The 17,393-nt window shown below is 39.8% G+C and overlaps 2 protein-coding genes across 3 annotated transcripts in view; one reads left to right on the top strand and one right to left on the bottom strand.

The window, feature by feature from the left end:
* LOC122535871 overlaps nt 1–9,548 on the top strand; it is a 64,144-nt gene extending 54,596 nt beyond the window's left edge. The window contains exons 1-4 of one of the 2 annotated variants that reach the window (XM_043667750.1): nt 899–1,053; nt 2,594–4,546; nt 8,004–8,202; nt 9,367–9,548. In XM_043667750.1, coding sequence (XP_043523685.1) covers nt 975–1,053; nt 2,594–4,546; nt 8,004–8,202; nt 9,367–9,415 — 2,280 coding nt within the window. In that variant the 5' untranslated portion in view covers nt 899–974 and the 3' untranslated portion in view covers nt 9,416–9,548. Of the gene's footprint in view, nt 1–898; nt 1,054–2,593; nt 4,547–8,003; nt 8,203–9,366 lie in introns of those variants that run through there. The other variant, XM_043667749.1, reaches the window with a different exon arrangement.
* LOC122535872 lies at nt 6,814–16,416 on the bottom strand (the record flags this gene model as incomplete). Its single annotated transcript, XM_043667751.1, has 4 exons — nt 6,814–10,119; nt 10,244–10,364; nt 13,552–14,126; nt 14,517–16,416. Coding segments are annotated over 4 exons (2,633 nt in total), but the record flags the coding sequence as incomplete, so codon positions are not given.
* Between the last annotated feature and the right edge of the window lie 977 nt (nt 16,417–17,393).

Genomic DNA, 17,393 nt, shown 5'->3' with positions numbered 1-17,393 from the left:
TAAAATTTGGTCGATGTACGACATACAAGAGTTCAATTCGCAATGACCTCTTGTCTCCGCATCGATTGACATTATTCTGATCTTTCGGTCGTTAATGATGCGATACAAATAATGAAAATTTCTTAGAAATGTGTTAGTGACTCGATTACTACAAATCATTAATTGATAATTTAAATAGTACTTAGAAATGTTAAAGAAGAATATTTATTATTTAATTGTTACAAATAAATTATTAGAAATGTTGGATAATGTTTAGAAAATGTTATAGAATGTTATAGAAGAGAATTTATCGTATAATTGTTACGAATAAACTATTAGAAATGTTCGATAATGTTTAAATAATTAGAATATTGAGAAATATTATTTGAAAATTTACTTACAAAAATTCGCGTCGATGCGTACGCAGAGAAAGCTCGATTTCTACTGACCTCTTATTTCCATATCGATCGAAATTTATCCGAAATTTATACCGCGTCGACTTAATCAATCGATGGGAAACAGTTTATTAAAATCATACAACAGATACGAGGGAAAGTCATACAATATTTCGCAGTCACTTGCAGCTTTTCATAATAAAGCCACACATGTCTAACTTTAATGTTACAGAACAACTCTACAATAATTCTACCAGCGCAATTTGTATCAAAGTTACGTTTATTGAACTTTGAATGAAATAAGGGTAAAGAAACTATCGACACGCTTCGTCGAAAATTCGTCACTTCCGACCATTCATCCTTCGCTTCCTCCGTTCATTTCAATTCGTGCGACTATTTTTACTATCACTCGAGCAGAGTGTTCACGTGTGTTGCTCATACGGGATGTCCTGCCTTCCGCACGACGTCTTAACTCTGCGTCATATAGTGTCATGCTTCGCAGAAGGCGAATCATTTTCGTCGTGACTGTCACAGTCGAACGAAGGTTTCGACTCGTAACGCGTTTTCTGCTCGCCGAGCAAAGATCGTTTCCTTAAAAGGATGACTAACGTCTGCTGCGATAATCAGTTGTACGTGGACGATTCGGAAAAGATCGTCAACATCCAGAAATTTTTCAAATGTAATTTCCATTGTCGTTTAATCTGTTAGGTGGACTTTGAACTGTTTTTTTTTATCGAATGAATTTTTATGCTCTTTTGTTTCGATTAGTTAGTCTGTGAAGTGATTGAGACGTTGTGAACTGACGGAGAGTTATCTTTGTGACTGGTTAATAAGTGATTCTTTACAGTGTGAAATATGGTTTTATGTTTAAAGTGAACTGTGGATTTTTATGTTTTTATTTAGGAAAATAATTTGGATAGTTTATATATTTCTTTCTATTCTTTGCAGTATACTGTACTGTTTAGTGCTACATTTAATACTATTTAAATTATATTCTTTTTCAGTGCCACATTTAATAGAATTTAATTATATTCTCAAAAATTTGCATAAAAATCCGCAGTCTAGTTACGAGTTCTTTAAATAAGATTATTTTTCTAACGATTAAATTAGCATTTCTAAGAAACAACTTTACATTGGTCTAGCATTAAGTTGTAATCCTATGATACTTTTTATACATTCCAAGTAATTTACTCTGTTTTCTGATAAAAAGAAAAAGAAAAATTGCCAATTGGATATTACATTTTCACAGGTTTCTTTTGTTTAGTAAATGTGTCATGGTTGGTTTAGGTAGCTGTGTGATTTATTAACGATTCGAATACAGCAATTACAGATATTTTAAACAACCTGTACATTTATCGTTCAAAGTCTTAAGATGAGGATTTTTTAAAGGAAAGTCAGACTCGTAGTGATGAAATCGACGTGCAAATAGCACTGACAAACATTTCAGTAGACGTTGTGAATATAGCAAAGCGTGATTATAGCACACTTGCGACGTAAGTGACACCAGAAAACGACAAGCGAAAACTTGTTTCTCAATATAACCATAATTTAATTTGTTAATCTTTGTGAAGAGGAAACGACATACATTTATTCACATTGATGCAATTCATGAGAAGATGCATTTATAATCAAGAATTCGAAACAAATTGAAAACCAGCTAAATAGTAGCTGATAATAAGAAATAATGTTAATATTGAATTATAGTAATATCACTAATATCAATTTCTCTCTGAATTATACGAAAGACACGCTATTGCAATATTTTCGGTCACAGCGTTTATTTTCAAATTGTGTCACTTTCATCGAAAGTATGCGATATAAAGAATTCTGAATAACTTTATCTGAAAACACTTTCGAAATAAAGAACCCATATAATTTTGTTCCCAAGCGTCAATAAATATCGATACTTTCATATTCATCAACTGAATAATTCATAAGCTTCGATTTTCAATATTTTTAATATTCACAAACTGTGCGATTTATAATTGTTAATTAAGAACATTCTTTACATTCAGAAATCGAACGACTGTTGATTAAAGAACGTATTTCAAATTCACGAATTCATAATTTTCAATCCCGGAATATTAATTCTGAGCACTTCTTGATTTAAACAATGTTTTGTACACGTAAACGTTGTGCAACAATCGTTAACTCAAGGTGCATTTGATACTTGTAAATCGAGTGTTTTTCGTAATTCTTAATCGAGTCTGCGTTCGTAGATTTGTCTCCGGTGCGATGGGCTCGCCGGAAGTCGTCGAGCTCCGAGTCGGAGCGCAACTGCTACAACGTGCAGACGTCGCAAGTGACCACCGAGCGGAGTCCCACGAAGAAGAACAAGAAACGAATCCAAAAGGAGAGGCGAGTCTGCGAGAAACGGAACCCGCTTCTGGATCGCGTGAAAAACACGCGGCTCAGCTTCTTCAAGGACCGCGACTCGGACGACGAGGGCAAGGAAGATGACGAGGATCCGGAGAAGCCGCAGTTCCGCTCCATGTGCGAGTTGAACCAACGTGGCCTGATGAGAAACGAATTTCGCAGGTCCGTCTGCGAGTCGGACTTGAAGGAGATCATCGAGGAAGAGAAGATTCAAGCGAAGAGGAAACGACGTTCGAAGTCGCAGAGCAGGCTGCCTCGTCGAAGACTGCCTCAGCAAGAGGAACGTTTCTCTTTCCTAGGATTCCGACCGTCCGCTGGCATCCAAACAGCGGCTGACTCGCCCAAGAACGTGATCGAGGAGACCATTGATCAACAGAATCGCAAGTGGCGAAAGGGCAGGGAGTTGATTCAGGGCCATCAAACGCCTAGACGATCGATGGATCACGTTCTGGAAGGTAGAGCCAGCACCGAGGAGCCAGCTTTCAAAGACGGTTCCCAGTTCGACAGCATAACACCATCCAGCTGTTTGGCCGCGAAGTTCCGAGCGATGCAGGACAGATACTTGAAGAGCTCCACCAGCAAGATAATAGCGAAGATCTACAAGAAGGAGGGCAAGGACAGGGAGAGACGGAGACTGAGAAGTTTCTCGTACGGTGCTCTGCCGGGCCTCGAGGAGCTCCGAACGAATCCCCTTTACGAGGAGCAAGACCAGGACGACAACGACTCTGGCATCCTGGACAACGACTCCGCGACCAGCTCTTTGCTCGACGACAGGTGCAGCAGCAGCGCTTCTGGCTTGTTGAATGGCCCCAATGACTCGTCCCTAAACTGTCCGCCCCAGTTACCACCGAGGAAACCTTCCTCGTCTGCTGCCGACGTGGAGAGAACTGCGAGATTGTTCTCCAGCCTGGACATCTACTGTAGCAGAAACGAGGGCAGAGGGTGCAGGAGGAACGCGTTCAGATTGAACGCCCTCGACGATTCTTCGACTCGTATCTGTCAAGCGGCGAACAACGAGCTGATAGATCGACGGGATCGCGGTGGTTCCAAGTCTGGCGAGGAGAAGGAAGCTGTTATCGAGAGGTTGGACGACAAAGGTTCGCTGGCATCGCAGAGCCATGGTGGTAGGCTTCCAGTAATTAGGAGCAGACCATACACCACGGAGACTATGGTGGTGAAACTTCCCAGGCAGAGTTCCGACCAGTGTCTGGGCATTTTCATCGCGAAAACGGCAGAATCCAGCCCTGGTTATTTGGTGGCTCACGTGGTGCCCAATGGTCTGGCCGATAAGGAAGGAACCTTGAGGATAGGCGACGAGATTCTGATAGTTAACGGCAAGAGACTGCGAGGGCTGAGCATGGCCGAGGCTAGGAAGATCCTTGGAAGTGGGAACGCGCCTGGCGACGTGGACATCGTCGTCTCGAGATACACCGCCGTGGACCAATCCTCGCCGAAGAAGCTGACGGAGAGCAGCGTGGACTACGAGAACGTTCACGTGGAGAATGGCCACGGTGTTGTAATGGAGAATTCGCCCGGCACCCACTTCAGGAAGCATCAGACGAAGCTTCATCAGAGAGACAGGAGGAACGAGTGCAACAGGTCCACTTCCTCGGACAAGGCGATCGCGAGCGTGAATAATAGCGGGTCGCAGAGCGTTTCGAACTTCTGCACGCTGCCAAGGAGGCCCAGGAACACCGTCTCGACGTTTCTGACGGTGGTGTTTCAGAAAGGTCCTGGGAAGAAGTCGCTGGGATTCACCATCGTCGGCGGAAGCGACAGTCCCAAGGGAAGCATCGGTGAGTGAGCATTGGATTTTCATTTTTATTTCATTTAGATACTGGCGGATTACTTTATCTATTTTGTTAGCGATCAATTAACTCTTTGCGTGTAGTTTGTTGCAACGTGCTACGGTGATGCAATGTCTGTATACGATAATGGGAATATGAGATGAAAATGCATGCTTAGGTTTCTACCTAATTAGGTTCTTCCTTTTTTTTTTTTTTATTCTGTTTCTATTACGCCAACAAAATCACGTAAAATTAAACTGCAGTAAATTATAATCGAACAGTGTTGAGTTGATACTAGAATTAAACTAAATTTGCACCATTTTTACATAAAATAAGAAAACAAAGTTCTATCTAAACGTAAAGAGATGACTGCTATGTAGTTAGCTGCGATAATTGTATTTTTATGTTACCATTTGTGTGTTTCTACGTATCAAATATATCTATCTACCATCTATAAAAGAGTGTTTACATTATTTTCTAGTTTACATAGATTAATCTTAGAAATAATTAACTAGATAATATACAGTATTGTTTATTAGAAGATTAACAGTAACAGGGTTTATTTGCAGATAAATGATCAATATCCGTATAAATTTGGTATACTAATATGTAAATGTATTAAATATTAATGTAAATTCATGCTGCTATAACATTAACTTTTAAAGCTATTATAATTAACGTGCTACTTTATAATTCGAATGTTGTAAAAATGGTTAACAACTGTTATCTATTATGCAAGGCAACATCGTTACTATTCGTTGTGCAATGCTAATTGAATTATACTAAAGTAAATTAAACGACGTTTAATCAACTTGAAGATAATACTCGAAACATTGTCTATTTTGATACTCCAACACAATTCGAAGCAGCTACATTAAAAGTACAATTGCTTCGTTTCAATATTTTTAAATATTATCAATTACAAAAAGTCGTTCAATTGCAAAGCGTTATAAAATCCGCTCTAGGTTTTAAATACGATTAAGTATCGAAAAGACTTTGTAGTAATTATTTTACTTGACGAAGACGCTTTGAACTTCTAACTTTGGATTAACCATTAACCATTGAATTGTTAGAATGCTATACAATGTCGTTGTGAACGTATCATCAAGGAATTTCCAAACTTCAACATTTTCATCGTTCCTTATAATTTTCATTTTCGAGAGAAGCTTCTAACGAGTTAACCAGAACGATTCATATCGATCTGATGATAAAAATTTAAGAAACTTAGTGATTAGGCGTTTTAAATATTCTCGGGAATTTAACGTCCCCCACGTTCTTCGACGTATCAATATTTAAAAACGAAATAACTTTATAAATCTCTAAATGTTAACGTTATCGTATCGCATTTAATACGACTTGCTAAAATCCTCGCAATGCGTTTCAAGCTTTCAACGCGATAGAAACATTTGAATAACTTTGAACATCGAAGTTTCCTCAACGTTAAAGAAATACTTTCAATAAAATTCGTTCGCCTCGATTCGCTTGCCAGCGTGAATTAAGGTTTCAAATGAAAATGAACCATGTATCAAATATTTTCTTAAATTTTAATGGATTATTTTGAATAATTCGGAAAGAGCATAGATACGAATTCTCCCTTTTTTCACACAAAACGCTAAAATATAATAATATTTAACTCACGATGCGCGTAACGAGTAAAAATTTATTGGTTCAAATTAATTTTTATCATAAACAGAAAGGATTTATATCTCCAATTTTGTCGAATCTTGCGAAAAGAACTTGCTGCCAATACTCGTAAAAATATGTATTTTTGTAATCTCACGACGAAAGATATTATTTCGATGAAGATTGGGTACTTGGGAAATCCTGAATTTTAACTGTTTCAAACTTTACTTATGAAATTGCGCGAATTCTTTCGACAATCGTTGATTGAGAAATTCTAATTAATTACCTCGAATTTTTCTTACGAATTTATATTAATTTTTGATACAACGTATCAACGTGAGAAGTGAAAAAATAATAGATACAACATGATCTCCACCCTTATCAATCTTGAACCTCTTTAATTTTTACAGAAGTAGAAAAATTAGGTATTTCAAAAAACATTTCGAAGCCTCGCGAGAAATGTACATGTCGGCGAAGATTTAAAAACATTCAACTATTTTAAAATTCACTAGAAAAATTATATTAATCTCATTTTTTAAACAACATTGAATTAATATTTAACCTTACGCTACTAATAATTTCTATAAAACTATAAACAGAAAGGACAAAAATCCCCTTCGAATCTTTTTAACCTCTAGATTGCCGATTTTCACACATTTATACGAAATTACAGAGAATACACATAATATGAAAAAAAATGCCTCAAACGTCTAAATTGCTATCTGATATTGCGCAGAACAAATTTCTACCGACGTTCTATCTTTCAATTACATATCTAAAGCTATAAATTTGCATGAAAGTCCGCAGTCTGTTAATCTCATTCTCCAGAAAGAACTCGGCGCTAAAAAAAAAATCTAAATCTCGCGAGAAAATTATTCCGACGAAGATTGCTTGTCATCAATCTGCTTGTTCAACGGAGGCTATTTTATCGCGAAACGTTCAGGGGCGCGTATTTGAAAAGAGTTCAGAATCATAAGTCGCTGCTTAGAAACACCGATAATTTTTTAGCATAATAACGTTTACGCGCTCGTTCGACCGATGTCGAGGCATTGCTTGTCGATAAATTGCCTCCGCGTGTATACAAGCGATCTTGAGTTTTACGAGCAGTTTGTGGAACCTCCGTTTCTTCAGTTGTTTTATATTTGTGTAAAGTCAACCATGTATGTATATGATGGTTACGTATTTTCGCTTCTCGAACGACGAGGAACAATCACGAGCTAGTTCAAAATCCTAGTGATTTTAGATCGAATGTTCTTCTTTCATTATTATTATTCTTGTTATTTTTTCTATTATTATTATTGTTATTATTATCATTATTTTGTTTTTAATTAATATGTTTCACGAACATGTGGGTGGAAGATTAGGAAATCGATAGTGATTCGAATTTTCATGCTTTACTTTACTGTTTAAAAGTAATGGATAAAAATGCAAAAGATCAATTATCTTCGCAAAATACACATTCTTCTTTAAAAACTGTCGACAGAAGTGTGAAATTCGTAGAGGCATTTGTAATTTTTCACAAGAAGGAAACATGCACCGACGCTCGAATAGTAGTTCAGTTCATGGACCAAGTTCTTTGATCATTTTTACAATTTTGAGCAAGTTTAGGTCTCCCCGCAGAGATACACGAAAACGGAAATATTAAATTTTCCTCAATGAATTTTACTTATGAATTATAAAAAGTGCCATTACATTTTATCATATTAACAGTAATCGAGTTTCGCGTTCGTTCGTAATTTACCAGTATTGTCTGCGAGTAAATAATTCAATGTCTCCATCGCTCGTCGCGTTCTTATAATCATCGTCGTTTTATTAATGTCATCGTACAATACGTTTGCCACAGGTATCTTTATAAAATCGGTATTGCCGGGAGGGCAAGCCGCGGAAGATGGCCGTTTGCACGCAGGTGACGAGATATTGGCAGTGAATGGCCACGTCTGTCACGACTTGACCCACAGAAAAGCCGTTCAGCTATTTCGCAACATCAAAACTGGACCGGTTGCCTTGCATCTTTGCAGACGCGTTAAAAACAAGGAACTACAGTGAGTATGACAGTGCTTGCACTGTTGCGCGCAGCTTCTTACGATTGTTTGTCAGATGTCCTCCAGTGTTAATGCATTATTGGTAGATTCATTATTAACGTTAATGCATCAACATTAACATTGTATTAGTATTAATTAGTTGATCGTGTGAAAAAGAAGAGAAAAAAAAGGAAATTGATAAAGTTAACGGGCATAGATATTTCTGTCTTTACAGATTATGCTGATTATGTAAAAATGGGTTTCGATTATTATTTCATAATTTATTTTAAGGTTTTGTTTCAAACAACGTTTCGGAAGAACTTGGAATTACAATTAAATTCTAATGCCAAGAAAATGCATGATTCTTCGATTCTTTCGCATCCGAGAACAAGAAGTATCTTCTTGAAGTCAGTGACTCACGAAAATATATACGTACACGTATTTTATATGCGTGTTATATAAAATATTTTGAAATTTCATTAATATTGCACTGAGAAAGGGCTATAATTATATTGGCGTGATTTAATTTCGCGATGTATAAAGAGGTTACAAGATATTTATTGCAAACATATATCCAGTAAAATATTACTACACAGCATGAATAGCTAGTTCAAGCATATAACAAGTGTTGAAGATGACTCTATTGAATGTCATAATCTAGTTTATTAATGTGACTGTTTAAACACTTTTGTGATCTCTAGGAAATATATGTTTATAAATATTTTGCAACTTCTGTGTATACTTTCAAACGTGTTTCAAAGTTGACCAATATAATCATGATAGTTGGGTCTCACTAGAATGTTAATGAAACTCCGAAATGTTTCGTGCAATACGCATAATCTATTCGTAAAGATTCCCCTTAAGTGTTCGAATATTTTCGTGAGCACTTATAACATCATTCATGTAACACTTTTATTTTTTTTTTATTTTTTCTTCATAAGTCTTCAAAATACTGTCTTTTTTTTTTTTATAAATATACATTTTCTCGCTAAATGTCGCAGAAATACGAAATGGTTTTATCATACAGCGATCCTGGCGATTATTTAACGATAATGACCGAGCCTAAATTCTTCCACAATCAGCACGATGTATATTAATTCATTAATCGTGGAAGATGTAGTACACTTCGGGACTGAAAATAGTATTTCAAAATATAAATGGATCACTCGACGTGATATTTTTCAGGGCAACGAAGGCTAAGTCGTGCGCAGACCTTTTGCTCGGCGACGCGTGAAGAGAAGCTGTACGAGATGAGATTGTAAAAACGAGAACGAGACACATCCGCGACCATTGTAAAAATGAACTCGGTATCTGTACATATTTGTAAATTTGTAAACTATCATGGAAATAAAGTTGTTATTTAATAATCGTTGAGAAATTACTTTGTCGATCGTTGTACACTATTATATTTACGCAAAACACATCCTCAAGCACCTTAAAATTACGACCTCTTTATTGTTCTCTATAATACTAAAACTAATAATAATAATAATGATAATAAAAATAATAATAATAATAATAATAATAAAAAGTTGCATACAATAAATTCACGCTATTCTAACGAATCTGTATAAAATCTTATAGTCATGATAATAATATAATATACTATAATGTAATGTAATATAATAATAAAAATTGTATAATAATAATCGTCAATAATAATCAATAATAATAAAAATAATAATAATAATAATAATAATAATAATGATCGTTTGATAATGAATTTAATCCCCACGCAACTGCGGTAAATAAATTAATTGAAACAAACATCAAAGATCAAAGATTCGTTCTGATAGACTAGAATCCTAAAACTTCGTATGCGGCGAGAGTTGCGTCGCTTAGAATTGAATCGAAAAAGAGCACTTCCGGTGGGCAGACTCGTCCACATTGTTGCCTCCTTCTCAGCACGGCGCCGATTTTTGCGTGCTTTTTGGATACCTGAAAGAAATATGTTACACTCTTCGTAGAACAGTTTATTTTATAAGCTCGTAGACTCACTAAATTAGCTATTAAAAATGAATTTAGAACAATGTGGGTGTGGATTAGTAATTTTGACGGATACCTGTGTCTCCTTGTGATTTCCAACTCGACAGGACCCTCTCTCACTGCTTTGAACAATTCGATTACCTCTTGATGTGTGTAGCCACGCAGTACCTTTCCATTTAAACTTACAATTTCGTCACCTACAACAAGAATTTGAGCATCGTGCTGGTCAAACACTTATACTCCTTTCACTTTTCGTGTGTTCAAGCTATCGTTTAACTCTTGAACAGCGGTGACGAAGTCATTGGAGTATTGAAGGAGAACAATTGTGAGATTATAAAACGAATGTATATTAGTGAAACTAATAATATAAAGTGTAACAATAATATTCGCGAATACGTTTCTCTCCTCAATTATATTATATACTAGAATAACTTAAAAACGCTAAAACATTCGACAAGACAAAAATTTTGCATGATAATTCGCTCCCGGAGACATGTAAACCCAACAAATGGATATATCATTAAATAACGTACTGAATAAAAAAAAAAAAAAAAAAAATAAAGGCAAAAATGGAGAGAAAATAAAAAAGAAAATAACAGAAAGGATGATATATATATATATATACTAGATTTAGAAAACAGGAAGCACGAGTCAGATAATTGAACAAACAAATAATTGAACAAAGATGTAAATAAAAATGTCAGACCACCCAAGTAAGAAACAATGAAAGAGGATGCGAATGGTTAGTTAAATGATGTTGCAAACCAAGCGCAATTCCAGAATTTAATAAATACCAATACTCGTGCGTACTATTGTAAATAAAATCTCATCTATTGTAAGTAAAATCACCGCCGTGTGTGCAGATTTGTAGCAAAACGATCCGACGTTCGAGAATCGATCCGAAGACAGAAAATTTCGTTCGACTGGAACATGGAGCTCTTTTAGGCCTTTTGGCAACAGTCGGCGATGCATCGATCCTGCGCTTATGCAACCGACACGACCGCCGTTCCGTTATGCAAGCATGCGGCAGGGTGCAGCGGCACGAGGAAACCACGGACGTTCGCGTGCTCCCAGGAAAAAAGTGTTCGTGATCGGTTGAAACTCGAAACGCGCTTGCGTGAAACCTGTCTGTAGAACGTGTTGTCGCCTACCGCGACGGCGGCTTGGCAAAAATTAGCGTAGGAGACGACGACGACGACGACGACGACGACACGCGTGTCCGCGAAATTCGACTCGACGTTGACGACGCGCCACTCTTCTCACCTTCCTCGAGGAAATTTCCTCGAAGCTTTATGCTTCCTTCTTACATTTGATTGAATTTAATAACATTTTACGGAAAATGGAATTTTATTGTGTTTAGATTTGGTCGTATCGACAGCGATTGATTGCCAGATCGATGAATTGGGATTTAATGATCGTCGAATTGGGATCATTCACAATTTTCAACGTTCAATTCCTTCGTTGTTTCATGTTTCTACTTGATTTGAGAAAATCAATTCAGACCTACCTTTCTTTAATTTAGTTTCAGTTTTGATCGGTACTTTCTTTTGGAAGTAACGATTAAGTAATTCTTCCAATTCTCCTTATCCTCTGTATTACTGGAGCAAGATTTTTTCTGAATCGAAGGAAACACATTCTAACGTAGTGACGTTTAACAACTAGCAGAACATTCAGCTCAAAGTTTCATATAAAATAACAAGAAAAACAAGAAAGAGTTGTTTTAAAGGTGAAACTTTGATTTCCATGAGTTCGATCACGAAGAAAATTTTTCTGCGATTTTCACGGAAGTTTGGATTCTTACAATTATCCCCCTATTCGCTACACGATATTCTTATTAAAATATCTCAATAATAATAATATTATTTTAATAATAATAATATTAACAATATTTTTGACAGTTCTTTTCAAAGATAATTCTTTTCGATGATAATATCAGAGATATTATTACTATTATTATTATTATAGCTTTAAAAAGAACTGTCAAAATAGAGACTTCACGTTTTAAAACGAGTACAAAATTAAAATGAGTCAAAATGGATTCAGTACAAAATTAAAATGAGTCAAAATGGATTCAGTACAAAATTAAAATGAGTCGAAATGGATTCAGTACAAAATTAAAATGAGTCAAAATGGATTCAGTACAAAATCACTGTACAAGGTAGCATGACAACAGAGTTGTAATACTTGAGATTCCGAATACTTTTGCGATCCAGTCGAAATGACTCGAAGAGAAACCACTGGCGAGCACGAGCTCGTTCCGCGTTCACGTCTCCGATCTTCATTAAAATCCCTGACTGCGTCGGAATCTCCGAATCGATCCAACTGGCAGGCCTGTTTTCTACAAAACGGACGTAACCCGCACGCTGCCCGAGTCCCATTTAGCTCGCTCGAAGAGAGCAACGGAAAGGACCCCCGAGTTGACACAAAGCTGACGAGGTTTGCCGAGCGAAATCCAGTGGCACTGGCTGCCGAAGAAGAAGGCGGGTGAAGAAAGGAGGTTGGCAGGAGGCGAGAGGAGAGAACAGAACAACGAAGGAAAGGCGAAGGGGCCGGAGACGAGAAAGGGCGAGAGACTGTTTAGAAATGCACGCGACGTCAAGCGTCGGATTAAAGATTCGTGGTGTGTCCGACGCGTCCATGGCGTGAATGCAACGAAGAAACGAGCGGGCAACATAAGTTGCTATGTACGTGACACGTCGACACGCTCGAGCCACACCGTCGATCCTGAAACAGCCAACTATTTCGTCGATGGAGCGAAATCCTTGCGCGATCCGCGTCCGAGGAATCTGCGATCCGTTGCGTCACTGTCGCGAAGGAATGGTAACGTGAGAGATTGCACGCCGCCGCGCGCTCCAGCCCGTAAAAGGAATGTCGAGAAGCTCGCGATAGATCCTCGAGAAACTATCGAAACTGTTAGTGCGATCGACACGTCTGACCGTTGTCGATCGCGGATGGTTTTGTGATAGATGCAAGGAGTTAGACAAGGAGTTAGGAAAACGTGCAAAATCAATGATTCTCATTTGTCTATTTGTTTGTTTCAATTCATCAAATTCATTTCAGCCTCCGTCATTAATTTCAACCGATCGCGATGAAATGTTAGAAAAACTGTCGAAAATTGTGATAATAAATATTATCAAGTAACAGTATAATTTCGTTATTGTTTAGTAATATAATTTAACTTGATGATTCAGTTGATTTAACTGTATTGTTTAAGTTAATGTTAATAATCAATTTCATCCGTCTGATGATGCAAAACATTCCAGTCGTCGCGATGCAAACTTCGAAAGAAAGTTCCACGATTCTCGAACAAGTCGCGTACGTACGCACGTGTAACGCGATCGATATAATCGCCGATTCCGACCTCGTTGAGCTACTTTGTCTTACCTTGGAACAGCGACTTGGAGACGTCAGCCTGGCCACCGGGGAAAACCCTCCTCACGAAGATACCCATTTCACCGCGAGGGCTGTCCCTGCCGCCCACCACGCTGAAACCGAGGCTAGGCTTGCCGTAACCCTTCTCGAACTTGGCGATATGCCTGGTCAGATAATGCTGCGGTTCCATCGCCGAGTCCAAGGTACTTTCCGCGGCTTTTCGCTCCTTCGACATGCAGGAGAGCGGCAGAAAGTCTGGCCTCTTCGTCGACTGAACGCCCTCGTCCGCGCCGGGTTTGCTCGATGTTTGATCCGACTGCGAACCAACGGTCTGCTTGGCTCCGTTTTCGTCGATCAACGACAGATCGGAGAGGTTCTTCGCGTTCTCCAGGTACTCGTATTCGCCGGGTAAAGTCGGCGGGCTGACGTACACCTGCGGCACCGTCTCCTCGTACGCGGTCATCAGGCGAATCTTGTTGCCGGTGAACGATCTGAGAAACTCCTGCACCTCCTCCAGGTTCTCCAGCGTCTTCAGCTCTTTGCCCTCCACCTCGACGATTTCATCGCCGAGCCTTAATCTTCCGTCTCTGTTAACAGTGAATTTCACTAGAATCCGTGTGATAGTGCAGTGAAACTTGCAACAAAGTGAAACATTTATAGGTTTTATATTAGACGACTAAAGTATAATATTTGCAGCAAAGAAATCCAAGTGCAAGATACAGGAAAGAATTAACAATACAAGGAAAAGCACAAGCTTCCATTAATACGTTTTACTAAAAATCACTCGAGTATTTAAAATACTTTTGACTACTATCGATAGTTCCAGTGTTAAGAACGAAAAGATTGTTGAAAAATTCTAGAGACTCGTAGATGAAAAAAAAAAAAAACATCACATGGAATTGTATAAAATCTCTCACTACGTGCTTCCTAACAAAATTTTACTTCACCAAACTGCCTCGCACAACGTTCAAACTCACCTATGCGCTATCCCGTCGCTCTCCAACTGAACGACGATGTAACGCAACTCGCCTAGGCGTTGTTGCGCCAGCCGGATGCCCAAACTTTCCTTCGGGTCTCTCTTGTGCAGCTGAACCAGCCTGCATCTTCTCACTCTCTTCGGCGGTTGTATAATGTCGCTGAGGAACCTGCTCTTGTCCTGCTGCAGTCTCATTCGATGCGGTGAGATGTCCAGCGACTTCGACGCGCCCTGCAACGCTCTCAGCCCGTTGTTTCCGCACATTGGGAACTGAGAGCTCATCGCCGCGTCGTCGTACGTCTGGTGTATGCTCGGCAGCAACCGTCCCGAATTGCTCTGATGCCACCTGAGCCCATCTATGCCATCGTTCAACTCGGTGGCGCCTGCTCTCACCGAGACGTCCGCCGTCGTCTCGTCGTTTTTCCTCATCCTCGTGTCGTTGCTGCTTTCTTGCTCTTGGCACTCGCTCGGCGTCGAGCTTCGTATCGGCTTCTCCAGTTCCGAGTCGATTACGCTGCTCGTGTCCGAACTGTCCGTGCACTTCAAGCTCACGCCCTCGTTCTCCGAAGCGGCAGCGGATTCTCCCCTTGGGCCATCGCTGTCGTAGCCAGACTCGTTCGAGCTGACGTAGTGAGAGGAGAGTCTCTGCTCGCCGCTTGGCGCCGAGTTCCGCCGATGATTCCTCAGTGTGGCCACCATGTCCAAGTCCACGTTCAAGGAGGACGTCTCGGAGAATCTCGACTCGTTGATCCTTCCTGCAAAGTCCACCCTGTCCTGTCCACCCTCTAGCGTCGTGGTCGGGTGTTGAACACTCGCATTGCCGCGCAGCGACATCGGGCTGCTGTCGTACGGGCTGTAGCAACCCGCGTCTTCCTGCTGGAAGTTGTCGTCGATCCTCTCCAAGTGGCCGGATGTCAGAGCGTATCTGTCCTCGCCCGGACATCTGGCCGAGGAGCTCTTTCGAAACTCCGCGTACGAGCTTCGTCCGGACGATTTCGGGACGGACGCAGTCGGCTGCTCCTGAGACTTGCTCGCGCTTCCTCTGCTCGGCAAATTTCCGTTCCTGGTTCGTCGTCGTCCCAGCGTCGTCGTTCCCGTGTACGTTTCCTCGATTTTCAAGGCGGGGAAGTGCTCCTCGGACGCGGTTTTGAACAGCCGTTCGTCCTTCGCGGCGAATGTGCCATGACGTTCCTCCGGCAGCACGGAGAGCTTCGATCGCAGGAAAGCGTACGGAAAACTGGATTTCTTCGCCTCCTTGAAGTCGCAGCTGCTGCTCTTGCGCATCGGTGACTCGTTTCGCGACTGTCCGAAGTCGCACGGGCTGAAACTGGTGATCGACGCGGGGTACAGGACAGCGGAAGCGTCGCCCACGTGCTCGTCGAACGCATCGTCGCTCTGTCGACCGGCCAGATTGTCGCAAGACACGGTCTTGTCCTTGCGACTCGAGATCTGCAGGTCGATCCCTTCCGAAGGATCGTCGCCCTTCACGTAAGTCGGGCTGGTGTTCAATTGGCTCGTGCTGCAACTTCTGAACAGAGTCTCCTTCTCGCTGGTCTTTAGCCTGTCGTCGACGTTTTGCGATCGCCGGTTGCTCCTGGCCGAGTTCAACATCCCCGTGGAACCCATGCGGATGAAGAAGGATTTGAATGGCGAGGGAGCTCGGTGAAACGTTCCCGGTGTTCTCTTTTCTGGCTTGCTGTCGAACTTCGATTCAGCCACTGGCTTGTCCATTTTCGAGGCGACGTTGTTGTTGCCGGTTCCGGCGAGATTGTTAGTGTTGTTGCCGGCGTTTCCTTGGTCCGATCTCTCGGAAATGGAGCAGATCGTTTCGCGGGAACCAGCCCGCCGGAACGAGTCTATCTTCTTGCTCATTCTGCGACCCCACACTCCGAAACTCGAGCCTGAAAAAAAAAAGAAAGAAATGAAATGAGCTATTGTCTTATCCGATTCAAATAGATCACTTTAGAACTACATCGCTAGATTTTGCGGATTCTTCTTGCAGATTCATTAAAAAAAAAAATAAATAAATAAAGAAATGGAGCGCAGATAAAAATTATTTTATGTGCTAAGTTCATAGAGAAAGTTCGTACCCGATTTGAAAATTGGAAAATTTTGCAACGAATATTTCCGATGTTTTATTGTTTTGTAAATTGCGTGCATTCTCTGCGTTTCTGTATCTTTAGATTTTACATAAATGTACGGAAGTCAGTTTGTACAATTACTATAGTTTTCATTCGAAATTCATTTTAGTATTAAGCTAATTGCTTGTCATCGTAGATACGGACGTGTGCGATTGACCGCGAGTAAAACCATTATTATGTGGTTGTGACGTGGTCTGTTCAAATTAGGCAAATGTGTTGCGACAACTGTTGAAAACTTACTTCTGTTGGTAACTTAATGTCTAACGTAGACGAATCATTTTGGTATTAAAATGAATTTCAAAGAGGAAATAATGCTTTTATTATTAGACGAGTAGCCAACATTGTATGCATTAAACAATAGCTTGTAATTCGCAATTAACAAATACAAGTCCAAAGACAGTTGAATGAAGAATATTACTAGGACGAGTCATAAATTTGTGCGTTTTCTTTGTCAAAACTTCCAATGTTCGATTAACATCGTACGATAAAAACAAAAAACACTGCAACAGCTAAAGAATCATTGAACGCCACGCAGAACAATTGAATAACTTTACTCGTCTTAAAGATCAATACGAGTAAACGTATGGCACATGAAAGAAACTCACGAACTTATAATTCAGCCCCAGCAGTTTGTATTTTATTTCCCATTACAATGCAAACAGGAGACAACTTCTGCAGACAATTTATCGACGCTTTGTAATTGCTTCTAAAGTGATCCACCCGAATGATATAAATCT

The sequence above is a fragment of the Frieseomelitta varia genome, unplaced genomic scaffold, assembly GCF_011392965.1.
Source record: "Frieseomelitta varia isolate USP_RPSP 00005682 unplaced genomic scaffold, Fvar_1.2 scaffold_782, whole genome shotgun sequence".
Lineage (NCBI taxonomy): Eukaryota > Metazoa > Arthropoda > Insecta > Hymenoptera > Apidae > Frieseomelitta > Frieseomelitta varia.
The sequence above is the reverse complement of the archived record's forward strand: the minus strand, read 5'-3'. Positions and strand labels throughout refer to the sequence as shown.